Source organism: Myxocyprinus asiaticus, chromosome 11 (assembly GCF_019703515.2).
Source record: "Myxocyprinus asiaticus isolate MX2 ecotype Aquarium Trade chromosome 11, UBuf_Myxa_2, whole genome shotgun sequence".
In the NCBI taxonomy this organism is placed as follows: domain Eukaryota; kingdom Metazoa; phylum Chordata; class Actinopteri; order Cypriniformes; family Catostomidae; genus Myxocyprinus; species Myxocyprinus asiaticus.
In genome coordinates, this window is record NC_059354.1 from 22,339,445 (window position 1) to 22,355,345 (window position 15,901).

Here is a 15,901-nt window from a genome sequence, read left to right on the forward strand (position 1 = left end):
TATGAAAGGGGTCAGCAACTTTTTAGACTTTAAGTTCTATTTCTATTTTACCATGTTAATCACAGTTTCTTTAGTTAAAGTGGCTTTCATTTGGAAAGAGTAAAATCATTACAAAACAACTGATTAAAAAAAATAGGCTGCCAACAAGTGCCCTCATAACTCAGAAGGGTCAACAAAACTGCTTCAGAATGTGAACAGCAGTGAAGTTATAATCATTGAGCACTTTTAAACCAAGCAGAGGCCTGTAAGACAAGCTTGAATTTTTCCACCTGGATCCATCTGGCATTGCATTCTAAAAATGATATATATATATTATATATACACACACACACACACACATATATATATATATATATATATATAACCTAAATTAAACTATGTATTGGCATGGCATGGTAAACTGCAACAGAATACAATAGCTGCGTTTCCTCTATTGGGCTAGTGCATGCCAGGGCCAGTTGTGTTCCCACTGTCACTTTCGGGGCTTAATCGGGCCTCCTCGGGTCCAACGGCCAATGACCTTTGGCCCACCGATTACCCTTGGTGGGAAAAGTAGGCCAACTGGGGATTGAGGGCGGGTCAATGTCACAGGTGCAGTTTAGTGAGATACTCATGCTGCATTCCATTCAATTCAGATATGGGATATTCCAAGACGGATGTGGGATATTCTCCGATCTCAGACCATAAAGGAATTCTATTGCCAGATACTCTGAAAATGACTTTTAAACAACCAAAACTGCAATGCTCCCGTTAGCTTAACAGGGGTTTGACTGTCACCAGAGACGTCTCCTAGCAACCCAACTGATAAACAATGCTGCTAAACTAGCATTTGTACTACAGGTGTACGATCATCAAAAAGTTTAATTTACCGTGTTTTGTACACCTGTCTCTGCAAGCATTTATTAAACAAGCTTTATTATCTTGTAATGTAGGAACTTTGACTCAGTGATCGATATAATTTAATAAAATTGAACATTCATCACCAACTTTGTACATCTCTCTGGGTGCCGACATGTTTATGACATCACGCACCTGCATCTTGGTGAAAAAAAATTGCGAACACATTACAAATCCATTAAGATGCACAATGGACAAAGCGGTGCCCAAAAGAAGAAATTTCCATGGTTCGAGATCGTGGACGGTGTGCTGGGACATCGTCCCGCTGTTAGTGGAGAGACTACACAGGACACCATGGCAATTAAAGTGGGCGAGTTGTCAATGTTAACTTATTTTGTTAGCTTGCTAACGTATACATAAAATATAAACTTGGTATTCTAGATAACTAGATAACATGCATTTGGTTTGGCTTGTGAAATGGGCGGGGTGCGTGACATTTGCACCAGGGCGGCGTATTGCAGGGCTTTTGGTCCGATGGTGGGAATGCAGAGTGATTTGAATTTCGTGGCTCAAGGTCAGAAGTTATAGGCCCTGGCTGACCAGTTTATGGCCCTGGGTCACACTGGCCCGATAGTGGAAAAGCGGCTAATGAGCAACAGTACATAAACTCATCTGGAAGTGGAGCCCCAAAAAAAAAAAAAAAAAAAATTTTTAAAAAATTCCCAGAGAAAAACATTCTGCTTCAAATAAAAACATTGGCTACACTCACACAGCTAATGTTTGGGACTGACAACCATATTTACAAACAGGTGAGTTTCTCGCACTGTCCTGTTCACTGGAGCTCAGGAGAGGGTTGAATGTTTGTATAAGCAAGTAACTGAAGTCAGTCCCCTTTCTAATCTCGCTATAGCCATGAATAACAAATGTAACTGTGTATATAGATGAGAGTGTCCAGTTTACGTCCACTGTTCTTCCATTTACACAGCATAAGTTGACTGAAATTCCAAGTTCAGTTAATCGGTTATAGAATCTCACCACTAGTTATATACTCTTGTTTATAACCAAACTGTGAGTGATACACTGGGAGTGTATTTAGCTACAAACTGACAACCGAATTCTCCTGCAGAGTGAACGTAGCCTATGCGATTACTTTTTTATATTTTGAGATAGTGGTAATTAAGGGATCTCTTACCGGTACAGGTATTGCAATAGGTGTGGGCGTGACCTGAGCATAGAGGTTCATGGGTACTGGGACGTAAACGGGAACAGGGATTGGAACAGGAACATACTCCTTTCCAGTGCGTTCCAGGTCAGCCTCATCTGAGGAGATGCAGAGAAAGCAGCCCATCATCAGCCTACACCTTTTCTATAAAGGGTGTATATTTGTAACTTTATTGTGACAGGGTGGAAAGTGCTTACCTGTTTGCAGTGGTTTGCTCTGCATGTGGGGTTTACAGTACGTGGCCTTTGTCATGGTGAGGGGCTTACAGAGCACAGCTTTATTTTTCACATCTTTTAGAATCCCTCCACCAGTATGTGATACAGGCCCCTGAGTAAACAATTGAAATAGTCACTTCAAGAACAATGAAATAACTACAATTTATTCTGTTAAGGTTTTTCTGCAATTTTAGCTCCTTATCTCTGACTAATCAACATCATTCACATAGTCAAAATTGATTGCACTCTCACCATCTTAGATGCTTGGGTTGGTCCTCCAAGCCCTACAAATGGACCACATGATTTCATTTTAAAACGTGGTAGTATGATTCAGCATGTACGGTTACCAGACACATACTGTATATATCCAGATGTGAGGTTTTACGATTTTACCGAAAGCTGTGTTTTCAGGGCCTCGCTGTGTGGCCATGTTGGGTTCATTCTGTTGGCAGTAGAAGCGAAGGAGACACTGCTGATCGCAGAAGTGCTTCATCTCTGCACGCCACTGCACAGACTCTGTCAGGTTCCCCTGCACCTTACAGCAGTCACAGCGTGCCGCCTAGTGGACACAGCAGAGAAATACAGGTATTTGAAATTAGTGCAGAGTTTTTTAACAAGATAATTTACAACATTATATTTAAAATAATTTAAACAGTGATCTCTGATACAATGATTCCCCACACCCACCAAAACATCATCCTTGATAGCAGACAAACATGATTTAATGTGGACATTTTCATCTGGAAGTAGCTATTTTTCACCATGTCAAATTATAGAACACCATTCAGCAGATGTTTTCACAACATTTACGATTCTGAATGCATTTAAATGAGCTATCTTTAAGATGTTTATCAGATGTTTGTTTATAAACATTATGTTTGTAATAGAATGCAATGCTTTCCAGTTCCACAGACATCCAGGTGACATACAGGTGCATCTCAATAAATTAGAATGTCGTGGAAAAGTTCATTTATTTCAGTAATTCAACTCGAATTGTGAAACTCGTGTATTAAATAAATTCAATGCACACAGACTGAAGTAGTTTAAGTCTTTGGTTCTTTTAATTGTGATGATTTTGGCTCACATTTAACAAAAACCCACCAATACACTATCTCAAAAAATTAGAATACATCATAAGACCAATAAAAAAAACATTTTTAGTGAATTGTTGGCCTTCTGGAAAGTATGTTCATTTACTGTATATGTACTCAATACTTGGTAGGGGCTCCTTTTGCTTTAATTACTGCCTCAATTCGGCGTGGCATGGAGGTGATCAGTTTGTGGCACTGCTGAGGTGGTATGGAAGCCCAGGTTTCTTTGACAGTGGCCTTCAGCTCATCTGCATTTTTTGGTCTCTTGTTTCTCATTTTCCTCTTGACAATACCCCATAGATTCTCTATGGGGTTCAGGTCTGGTGAGTTTGCTGGCCAGTCAAGCACACCAACACCATGGTCATTTAACCAACTTTTGGTGCTTTTGGCAGTGTGGGCAGGTGCCAAATCCTGCTGGAAAATGAAATCAGCATCTTTAAAAAGCTGGTCAGCAGAAGGAAGCATGAAGTGCTCCAAAATTTATTGGTAAACGAGTGCAGTGACTTTGGTTTTCAAAGAACACAATGGACCAACACCAGCAGATGACATTGCACCCCAAATCATCACAGACTGTGGAAACTTAACACTGGACTTCAAGCAACTTGGGCTATGAGCTTCTCCACCCTTCCTCCAGACTCTAGGACCTTGGTTTCCAAATGAAATACAAAACTTGCTCTCATCTGAAAAGAGGACTTTGGAACACTGGGCAACAGTCCAGTTCTTCTTCTCCTTAGCCCAGGTAAGATGCCTTTGACGTTGTCTGTGGTTCAGGAGTGGCTTAACAAGAGGAATACTGTAGCCAAATTCCTTGACACGTCTGTGCGTGGTGGCTCTTGATGCCTTGACCCCAGCCTCAGTCCATTCCTTGTGAAGTTCACCCAAATTCTTGAATCGATTTTGCTTGACAATCCTCATAAGGCTGCGGTTCTCTCGGTTGGTTGTGCATCTTTTTCTTCCACACTCAACTTTCTGTTAACATGCTTGGATACAGCACTCTGTGAACAGCCAGCTTCTTTGGCAATGAATGTTTGTGGCTTACCCTCCTTGTGAAGGGTGTCAATGATTGTCTTCTGGACAACTGTCAGATCAGCAGTCTTCCCCATGATTGTGTAGCCTAGTGAACCAAACTGAGAGACCATTTTGAAGGCTCAGGAAACCTTTGCAGGTGTTTTGAGTTGATTAGCTGATTGGATGTCACCATATTCTAATTTTCTGAGATAGTGAATTGGTGGGTTTTTGTTAAATGTGAGCCAAAATCATCACAATTAAAAGAACCAAAGACTTAAACTACTTCAGTCTGTGTGCATTGAATTTATTTAATACACGAGTTTCACAATTTGAGTTGAATTACTGAAATAAATGAACTTTTCCACGACATTCTAATTTATTGAGATGCACCTGTACATGTGCTCACTCAGGTTTTTGCACTTCCCCATTTAGTTCTTCATCAGAATCTTACCACCAACCTCTAGTAGATGGTTTCAATAGCGCAGCTTATTTACACATTACACAGAATATTTTGTAAATCCTTTTGAAAATATTTCACTTTGCTAAATTCTACTCAGAACAATTTTTGATTTGAAACATTTGCTCTCATTTTATTCTGAGTGAGACAAATGAATCCGGCAGGAAGATCACCGTACCTTGTAGTACCAGTCATGAAACTTCTTAGAACATGTTTCGCTGCAGAAGTCCCTGCTGACTCCGTCTATCTGTTTGGTTACAGATTTCTTACACATCTGGGTGCAATGGTTGCAAGTGACACACTTCAGCCCCAGACGTCTGGCGAAATCCTGCTTGAACAGTAACTTGCAACCTGCAGAGGAAATGTGAGGGTGACACACAAACAGCTAAAACACAAGCACCCGAAATACACCATACCATTGTCATAAATAATGTAATACATTTATCTATTAAAATAAAATGTCAATGATTCAATATGTCACAATTATCATCCTCATACCATAAAGATATAATCACAACACATCATGATGTGAACAGCAATAGATTTAATCACAGGACAATGTGCTGGTCAATACAGACAGACTGAGAGACAGAATAATGACCTTCACTACAGAAGGGTCTCTTCACCCCAGAGAACTTCACAGTCTCATGAAGAGTCTTCTCCTCCTGACAGAACTCACAGAACGTCACTATGCAATGGAGCTTCTTGTAGTCCTCACAACAGGCCTTACTGCAGAACTGATATACTCTATCCTGAAGAGAACAGAGATCACAACTCATTCTTACAGCACTAAAGATCTTAAAGGTTCACATCTTTAGAAACACTGGGATTTCTAGAAACGTGTCTCTCACCTCCCACTCCAGAATCTCTGGCTTCAGGCTGAAGGAACCACGGCAGTAGTTACATTTCAGCTGAATACTTTCAGAAGCTGAAGCAGGAGGCTGCCCGTTGGCTGATGTTTGGATCGTAGCATTCTGAACAAAAGCAAAAGTTGGGTGAAAAAAAAACAACAACAACAAAAAAAACACTAATAGAACATTACCATTCCGTTCTTAAGACTTGGAAATAACTTGTATTTACTGAAGCATGTAATAACTTCAGTTCTTTGCTGATATTGAAAGGTGAAGTATGTCATTTCTGTGCCACTTGCAACACCAAACAGAATTTTTTTTTTAAAAGCTCACACTCTCCCTATCTACCACTGGTCATGCAAACTGATAGTCCCAGCCCAAACTCACGACATTAGTTGAGTCAATATTGTTATGTCAGGATGCTCAAGCAAACAACAATCATGAAAAAGCCACAATGTTTTACTATGAATTAATCATCCTACAAATGGCTTACTTGTAATTATCTCTGCATATTTAACTGGGATAAGAGAAATGTGTTTTAATGTTGCAAAAAATTATACACATCACCTTTACCAGATGCATGCATATATGTATAAAAACAAGGGTTAATCTACAGTACCTGGAACTTAGTGACACATTGTGAACTGCAGAAGCTCAAAACCTTCCCTTCAGGTAGAGTTGCCTGATATTGAGGTAATGCATTTCTCTTACAGAAGTGACATACGGGCTCAGCATCTACAAAAACAAATAAGGACAAACATGAGTTTACATTTATACTTATTCCTTCTAAACCTCAAATCTCTGACTCAGTGTTTGAAACCATAAATAGTTCCTTTTTGGGTACACATCTTAAAAGTAGCAATCAGATGGGCTGTTGAGCATGTGAATAAACAATACAAGTTAAATGTGGTAAAACAATATGCGACGTATATGTTCCAGTACAAAAAAAGACAATATCTGCATAAACAACAGAAGTTATGAAAACCGCATCAAACCTTGAGTAATAAAACAACACAAATTGTAGGCCATTTTGCACCCATGCAGTAAGAGTGGCAGCATCAGCTCTAGGTTATCATTATCTACTCACTCTGTGCAGCAGTTGCAAATTTGCTCTTGGTCATACAAGCTGTAGAGCAGTAAGTTTCCATGGCTCCATTTGACCCAATACACTGAGTGGCATCAAAAGATCTGCACATCACCTTACAACCAACACACTGCACCAACTTCCCATGAGTCTGTGGGAAGACAATAATTCAGAGACTCAATAAAAACATGATCAAAACTACTGGGCACATATCTTACCATTTAAACACATTGCTGTGTATTCATGTGCTACTCAGGGCAAACCTACAAATAGGACAGGCAGAGCATGACAGCTCTGTATAATGTGAAGCTTCACTTTGTAGTGGTTTCCTATTTGGAATGTCAGACAGCTAAAAGTATGACTCTCAGAATTAAGGGAATAGATCACACAAAAATAGCTCACCCTCATGTTGTTCCAAACATGACTTTCTTCTGTGGAACACAGAAGGAGATGCGAGGCAGAATGTTAGGGACTTACAGACTCACTATACACATTCATTGTATGGAAAATGAAAGTGAATGGTGACTGAGGCTAACAGTCTGCCTAACATCTCCTTTTGTTTCACAGAAGAAAAGAAAGTAATACAGGTTGTGCATGTGGGAAAATAATGACAAATGTAATTTTATGTAATTTTAAAAGTCTCTCTTTAATACTGAGTTTATCTGAGCATTTTTCTCTTAATATAGAGGCAGTTATTTTTTTAGGGAGTATATCCTATCACCGAAAACCTTTCAAGCAATTAAAACAAAATAACTGACCTGTTTATAATCCCTGATGCAGTTTTGACAGCAAAAGCGTTTTTGCTGACCATCGATGAGTAAAAAGTGGTTTGCTGTGGCACGACTGGGCAGGTAGTTCCCACACTGTTCGCAGCAGTTCATGACAAGCCCATTAGCCATACGGTAACGGTTAAAGCACGCATCACTGCAGATCTTGTGGGTTACGTTCTTAAAGCTCACTTCATGACGAATCTGGAAAGTTGGGGATTGGGCGTTGTAAAAAAAGAACACATAATAGGATGCATTTTATATTATGATCGTCGAACAGTTAGAAATTATCATATTATAGATGATCAAAGATTGGCTACAAAATTGGTTTAACAGTCTCTTATTCTATTTTCAAGGTGATTGCCATGGATACACCACAAATACTGTCAAGGACATTAACCATGGCTACATGGCTGAAGGCTTGGATACATATATTACAATGGTGATAATGCGTGAAAATTATATTGTACACTGGCCACCAAAGAAAATGTGGGTGAAAATTATTATATTTTCCATCTAGTTGTAAACTGAAGAACTCATTTTACAGACTGTAATACACACATGAGCTGATCTTGACCATCTTTCCTCATTTCCTTATTCAATCCCAGGGCTCTGCAGTGCAAGCATTTGCAAGTGAAAATTACAGAATGTGAATTTGGAAAATTATTTGGCTGCATCGATGTGAGCATCATCTGATCCCCGTTCAAAACTCAAACTTATACATATATAACCAACAGAATAAAAAAACCCTAATGCACGTTGTGTCAACCTTGCAGTGTGTAACAGCTTTGCTGATTATAATGGGAGTGAACTAGTTCTACTGCACTACGTCGCTTGCTTACTGCGTAGCTTGGCTACTTTGAGCTTTTGGATCTAAGTCAACAGAGAAAGCAAGCAGAAGTTTGCTACTTTGTAACATGATGCAAAATTAAGTTATAGTGCATGAATATTAATTGAGTCATGCAGACGTTGCTTGGTAACCTTTTGGAAGCATCCAGTCGTGCAGCTTAATTAATATTCACAGAATAACAGATTACTAGTAGTAGTTTAGTAGGATTCGTTAATACACCATTTATTACCACCTGCTTCATAATGTCTGCCTTTCAGCTATCATCAATTCTGCTTTCATTAGTTAAGTCTACAGGGCGAATGCCACATAAGATAATTAAATATTCATAAGCAAATCCTTCACCTTCAAAATACAGCATACAGACATATCTAATAAAAATGTAAGGTAGTTCATGTGCACCTCATAGAACATAATATTGTAAACAGATTACAACACTGATTAATAATATTTACAACCATTGCATAATGGTTCCATACGTTATATAATGCTTAACAGCATTTTTACAAAGTTATATCATGATTAATATATTTTCATGTATATTCATATTTGAATGTTCAAAAACTACAGATCTGCTAAGCATTATATAATGTTAATGATCAATTAAGGTGATTAGTCAGGGCTACCTTTCTTTTGTTTGTTCAGGTTAATAGAGAATAATTGAAAAGGGTTTTTCAGTGAAGGTGTCTAATGTCCTTTGTCATGTGTCAAGTACAACTTATGTATCTGAATTCTGTACAAACATATGCCAATGTCTGCATGTGCATGTTGTTATGTAACACATACAGCCCTCTATTCCAACATAGTAATGTTAAATCTACTGAGAATTCTTCACAATCTCATTCTGACTATGACCAATTAAATCCAAAGGTATAGTAGAATGCAACTTCTCTCACCTCAGTGAGCTTTCCACAGACAGTGCACTTAGTTTTGAGTTGGTTCTTCTGAGGATTCTGTTTGTTTTCATAAGCTGCCAGGCAGCCAGTGCTACAGAACTCATGAAATGATTCACTGGAGTCTACCTGGGCCACAATGGTGCCTCCTTTCATATTTGTAATGTCTCTGATTTGGGGAAAAAGCACAAAAGACAATGTTGTTTGTTTCTCTTTTACATTTAGAGTATCATTCACTGTACTTCTATAAAAACCTGAACATGAGCTAAATCAAGAGAGGTTAAGTGTTCATGACTTCCAGATACAATTCAACTCTCTCTAACACATTTAAAATACTCGTACTTCTTGCACATGGTGCAGCTCTTCTTGGGAGTGGGCTTGTGGGAGAAGGCAGATAGGCAGGAAGTTGAGCAAAACAGGTGGGACGAGCCCTTGCGCTGGTAAGCAGTCTGGCCTTTCTTCAAAGGTTTCTTACAGTTGGCGCATGTGACTTTCATAGTGCGTTGGGGCTGCTGGGATCCTGAGGAGGACTGGCAGGGCGGTTTGGGGAGAGGTGCTGCAGGAGATGGAGAGTCCACTCCAGGCTGCTTCTGGTTACGTGGAAAAGAGGCCGACTGGGAGATCCATGAATCTGAGGGGGAAAATTATTCATAAATCTGTGCACTGCATGTTTGACGGATAATAGAGCTCTGCTTAAAGCCTGGTTTATACTTAACGCAGCTGTTTGTCTGTGAGAGTTTGCGCACACATAGTGACGTCATAGCATAAAGTATAAATGCCTTGGGCCGCAGAGAGCTGTGTGCACAGGATGTGCCGTGGTACCAGGCAGAAGTATAAACAAGGCTTATGATGTTCTGGGTTCAATACAATTTAAGCTCAATCGACAGCATTTGTGGCATAATATTGATTACCACAAAAATTAATTTTGACTCGTCCCTCCTTTTCTTAAAAAAAAAAAAAGCACAAATCTGTGTTCCAGTGAGGCACTTACAATGGAAGTGAATGGAGGCCAATTTTTGAATGTTAAAATACACACAGTTTCAAAATTACAGCCACAAGATGTAAACAATATTTGTGTTAAAATGATGTTAGTGTGATAAAATCACTTACTAACCTTTTCTGTGTAAAGTTATAGACAATTTTACAAATTTGATGCATGACGATGTCAACAAACCCTAAAATGACTGTACAAATTACAATTTAAACAACTTTAAGCTCAAATAATGCATGAGTTTTAACAGAAGAATTAATGTAAGTGCTTTTGTAAAATGATAAGCCTGAGATTTCTGCCTTTAAATTCCCCCAAAATTGGCCACATTCGCTTTTATTGGCCCCATTAACTTCCATTGTAAGTGCCTCACTGTAACCTCGATTTTTGCTTTATTTTTTAAAGGATGGACAAGTCAAAATTATTTTTTGTGGTAATCAATGTTATGCCACAAATGCTGTCGACTGAACTTAACTTGTATCGAACCCAGAACATTCCTTTAAGGCAGCTACAAAAACTCAATGATTGAAGATTAAGTTATAGCATAGTAAAAATTTGATATTGCTTGGCCAACACAGAATGTGTGGAACTTTTCCCACATTTTTTGCACTGATTTGGAGGGGAATTCTGCCGAATAGTGCTCAACTGAGCTGAGAGCACTATACTCCTATTGGTGGCAGAAAGCATGATCAAATTAGCCAAGATACTTCATAAACACGCAAGGGGGATGTTTAGAACTATAAATGACAGTTATTCCAGTTCTATGGAAATTTATCTTTTTGCAGAGTTCTGAAGGCACAGATTCTGTGTGTGCCTAGTTATTGTCTCATTAGTATGGTATTATTAAAACAAGTAAAAGCAAATCTGTGCCTTCAGAATGTGCTTCGTGAAGAGGATGACACAGCAACGGTGTGTGGATGTATTACCAGATCTCTGGTGAGTCCCTGTTTCTCCATTCTGCACAGGCTGGCTGGCAGCATTAACGCGTCCTGGGTTGAACGTTGGTGAAGGTCTGCTGGCTGCACCCTGGTTCTGCTGGGCCTCTGGATTCAGGCTGAATGCACTACTGATCAGCAATCCATTCTCAGCTCCCTCTGAATTCTCCAACCCAGAAGCTGGCACCCCACCATCGCCCTTTAGCGACGTGACATTTGTAATCATGAGGTTTATATCCTCCTGAGCGTACAGTGGCGTTCCTGTTGACGTTGCCATGGCAACTGCTGAAGAGTCTGCTCCCAATGTGGTAACGCTAGCGATCTTGATTTCAGAGTCAGGTTCTGTGCTGCTCAATGCACCCTCGGCCTCAGGGGGCAGCAAGGAGGAAGAGACGGCACCTGAATCCTCCTCATCATCTATGACGATTGGCTCACTCTGGCTTTTGGATGTCGTAGTTACGGCTGAGGTGGCAGCTGCAGAGGAGGGAGGACTGGGAGGCTTAGAGGCAGCAGTTGCCGTTGTAGCCGGCTCTTTACAGTCTTTGGCAGCAGTGAGGGTTTCTGCAGGTGTGTGAGATTCGGAGGGGCTGGCGGTCTGTACTCTCCCTTGAGAGTGAGCAGGAGGCTCTTCAACTAATACTACATCGTCATCATTGTCTTCCGAGGCTTTGGGTATGCCGTCTGGTGCTGTCACCTGCTCTTCTGCAGATGGACTCTGTTCAGTTTTGGGTGTGGTTTCCATTTGACCCTCCTCCTCCTCCCCTGTGACTTTACCTGCCTCCTCAACATCTGCCCTGGCTTCCAAATCTCCATCCATTGCTTAGGCAACCACCTGTAGCCAAAAACATAATGAGAGGGACAATTACCTCAGGAAGCCAAAAGCCACATAACTGAGCATTAAATATATATATTACCATGTTGGTAAATAGGCCTAATACTTTTCAAATCCCTGCTGACATTTCAGAAATGTGCTAATTTGGTGAACAATCCAACCCATTTTGCTACAACCAGCAAATTTGTATTCTGTCTCCTGATGACTTTACGCTGTCTCACATGCTAATTATGAGCCCATTAAGAAATCCTTGAAGAGAGAGACTCTTCAATGTGGTTAAGAAATTATCAAGGGATTACCTCAAGATCAAATTACAAAGACATACAATTGACGTCATTCCATGCATGAACAAAGAAATAAAAATTCTCACCAACCAGCTATGCATGAAACTATCATCACTAAACAACCAACATCCCTTGCTCAAGCAAAAGGCCAGATAAATGAACAGCGATTCTTATTGCAGAGATGAAACCGGACAAGGCCTCATCAATATGTGACCCATTTAGGCTCTTGGTGGTGCAGAGCTCAACAAACACCATCTAACTGCGTAGTCCATCCAAATTAAATCAATGCACATGTACAAATTACGTTTACATTGTATAAAGAAATTGCTAGTCTATCTGGTGCAAAATGAATCAAATCACAACACCATCTTTTGGTCCCTCCAGAAAAAGAGTGATGACAGAAATGTACACTGCATCCGAGCTCAGTCTCTCAACCATGAGCACACACAATCTGGAGGAATACAAACTTACAATAAATGATTGTCATAGCAGACACAGATCTCATCCAAATGCAAAGACTTTTGGTTCAACTTCAATTCCTCTGGACTGCAATGCAGAGCTATGAGAGTTGTGTATATCAACCCATTTTCAGCTATGACACTGAACGGATGCAACACCAAAAAAGACTCCTAACGAGGAGTTGGTACCAAACAGTACATACAAGAAATACTGCCCAGAATTTGAATCTTTGGGCTTTCCTTGCAAGCTAACGTCATGATCAGGATGCTGGAGACAGAGAGAAAACTATAAGCAGTGTTGCTGGGGCCACAGACTGATCCACCACAGAGACGTGATATAATCACATGCATATGCGCTTGCCAAATCTGCATTCTGAGCTAATGGATACGTTCACGACAACTCAAATGTTTATTTCAATGGGTCACTAAAATGCATCGTCGTTGCATGGCCCTACGAAGCTTTGATTCTCAATCCTCGCGCATCAACTGTGTTCAATTAAGAGTGTGATGAAGTCATTCTGGGGAGACTCCTACCATTATTCGCCCGTACCGGGGACCCCTGGGCCGTGCCCTTGACTCTGGACCCTCCGTTTCCACGCACGCACCAACACCCGACCACGATCCTTGCGCTGTCAAGGTAACCGGGTGACGACGTCAACAAGCTCTCGTTCATAGACTTTAATTATATTTGGGAAATTCAAGGGCCACCGGGTGCGCAAAGTTACTACGCATGACCATCACAATCTAGGCTAACTGCTTCTCTGCGTGAGAAATGCTTAGCGGTTTTCGCGCAATGCCCCCGGCCCATGTGTCGATCCTGTTCCCACCCCTGGCCTCTCTGGCGCATGCAGCCATTGGATTAGCGGCGAACTGGAGGGAGGAGAGCCTCCGAGACTGCGCCATTGTTATTGTAGTGAAAAAAAATGGTCAGAAGTTATTCTTTCACGAGTAATCCCTCGCATCAAAATTGGAGGGAAGCTAAATTTGACTCCAATTATATGCTAAACAGTTATCTAAACTAAGGGCAACACATTTGAATAATATACACCACATTGCTAACAATTTCGACTCTTGCTCTCAGACACTGAACACACTTCTAGCTCTGTTTGTGGCAGACACATATCTATTTTCAGCTCTGCTAATGGTCCCATTTCAGATTACTATGAGAAAGAAGTTTTCTTGCTGCTATTACACTTGAGTGAACGTTTAATTGAAGTTACCCCAGCGCGTTTACCTTAGGCAATCAAAAGGCAATACAAGTGGTGACCTGCGGGGGCGCTGCACAGTAAAGAAACATCAACTGTAACGTCTACAGCCACAAATATTTAAAAAAAATATTCCAAGCTTATCTGTTTAACTAAGGACGCGTAAAAATAAACATACAACTTCTAATTAGTATCAAAACAATTAATATTTGCTAACTGAGAAATAATTTTGCCCCCTTCAGTCAGAGTGTAGCACTGCCTCATGTCCGCCATTAGAGAGAGCGCGAGCGAAACAATGCGCGAGAGCATATGCAACAGCACCCTGCCACGGCGGAGAGAGGGAAAATCTCAGGCGGGGTAAAATTGCATGCCTCTCCCTTCGTTAAATTACCCCCATGCACTAAAACAGGTGACCCCAACGATTTCCTCGGCTCGAGCTCCGCTGCAGACATAGTTGTGAAAACTTTGGCCAATTAAGCACAGTTCAACATCAAAACGCCACAGAAATTCTTACCGGAGTAGAGCTGGAGACGATAGAGCGCCACTTTTGTGCCTTGACATAAATCCTGTCGCGCATGCGTGAAAACGTTATGACGTTCCAAGCGCGTGGGAGGAGGATACTGCCAGCAGCAAGCTCTTCGCTACGCACGTGGTGTGTAGTGCGCGCGCACACTACTTAAGCAACAATTAAACTATGCAATTTTTTAGACCGGTTGTTTGTGATCAGAAGGTTGTAACGTAACATTTCAGATATCTTTCGTCATGTTCTTGATGAAGTTTGAATTATAGAACTATATGACCGTCCGATGAGGTCATGCAAGATGTGGTCCAATCAGCTTTTAGCTTAAAACCTGGTTTGATTAAACAAAACTATACCGAATTCAACTATAATACTTTAGATACATGTATGTTAACGCTTTGACAAATAATGGCTGTTCATGTTTTACGTTATCAGCAACAATAACGACAAAATACAGCAAAGTGAAAATATTTGTTTTCTACTTTAGAGTTGTTGAATGCTACTGAATTTTATCGGTTCAGTGAACTGTAACTTTTCCCTTATTCTTCCTAGATTGAGCTTTAGTTGCTTGCACACTTCAATCAAGCAGTACAAGTCAAAGTCAATAGCTCTAGTTATATATGCCGAAGCGTTGCTGTTTACACAACCCTGTCAACAGTCTGCATTGAAATAACCAAGTGAATGAGAGGTATGCACGAGGCAGCACAGCCACTGAAAGGTGCTAAAATATGGCGACAGAACTGCATTGCATAAGGGTCAAAGTTAAATTTTAGGAACGCTTTCTGTAATAATTTCATGCACGAGCCATATAATTTAAAGTAACTTTCAAAGCATCTAGTTGTTTAATGAAAAGGGTGTCCTGTCTACCTCTTTTGATAGATTAACTTGTTTAAAGGGTGTATAAATAGAGGGGACCCGATTCAAAATATCCCAAAGAGCACAACATTCACAACACTAACCAAAAGCACACTTGTGGTTTCAATGAAAGAGAAATATGGATTGAGATTGTGGTGAACCATTAAAATACGCTGTGCCACATAACACAGACGATAATTATCTCTATTCCTGAATTTCAGTCTATACATGACCACAGTATCTAAAGCAGATTTACCTGTGTGCTCTAATTGCGACACTATACTGTCCGAGTTATGCAGAAAAATCAATTCAGATTTGAGTAGACTTTTATTTTGACAAAACAAAGAGATTATTTCAGTTGTAATTTCAAAAAAGGAGGTGGAAAGAAATGTGGACCCAGGAGAGAAAGGGAAGACATCTATATGGAATTAAAAATGAGGTAGGAAATGAGAGAGTAGTTTGTGGCAGAAGAAGGGATGACACAGTAATTTCATGACTCTATATAGGACACACTGCATTGAACCATTCACTATTTAATATAGGAAAGCATAA

At 40.2% G+C, this 15,901-nt stretch overlaps 1 protein-coding gene across 4 annotated transcripts in view; it reads right to left on the minus strand.

Moving 5' to 3' along the window:
• LOC127448212 (zinc finger MYM-type protein 2-like) overlaps nt 1-14,566 on the minus strand; it is a 32,356-nt gene extending 17,790 nt beyond the window's left edge. Inside the window, exons 1-14 of one of the 4 annotated variants that reach the window (XM_051710580.1) lie at nt 14,489-14,566; nt 11,187-12,027; nt 9,615-9,903; nt 9,276-9,441; nt 7,524-7,736; nt 6,769-6,916; nt 6,301-6,416; nt 5,682-5,804; nt 5,432-5,582; nt 5,009-5,181; nt 2,668-2,833; nt 2,527-2,558; nt 2,257-2,386; nt 2,030-2,157 (exon numbers count right to left, since the gene is read on the minus strand). In XM_051710580.1, the coding sequence (XP_051566540.1) occupies nt 2,030-2,157; nt 2,257-2,386; nt 2,527-2,558; nt 2,668-2,833; nt 5,009-5,181; nt 5,432-5,582; nt 5,682-5,804; nt 6,301-6,416; nt 6,769-6,916; nt 7,524-7,736; nt 9,276-9,441; nt 9,615-9,903; nt 11,187-12,012 (2,661 nt within the window). In that variant the 5' untranslated portion in view covers nt 12,013-12,027; nt 14,489-14,566. Of the gene's footprint in view, nt 1-2,029; nt 2,158-2,256; nt 2,387-2,526; nt 2,559-2,667; nt 2,834-5,008; nt 5,182-5,431; nt 5,583-5,681; nt 5,805-6,300; nt 6,417-6,768; nt 6,917-7,523; nt 7,737-9,275; nt 9,442-9,614; nt 9,904-11,186; nt 12,028-13,303; nt 13,737-14,488 lie in introns of those variants that run through there. The other 3 variants (XM_051710581.1, XM_051710578.1, XM_051710582.1) reach the window with 3 other exon arrangements.
• Between the last annotated feature and the right edge of the window lie 1,335 nt (nt 14,567-15,901).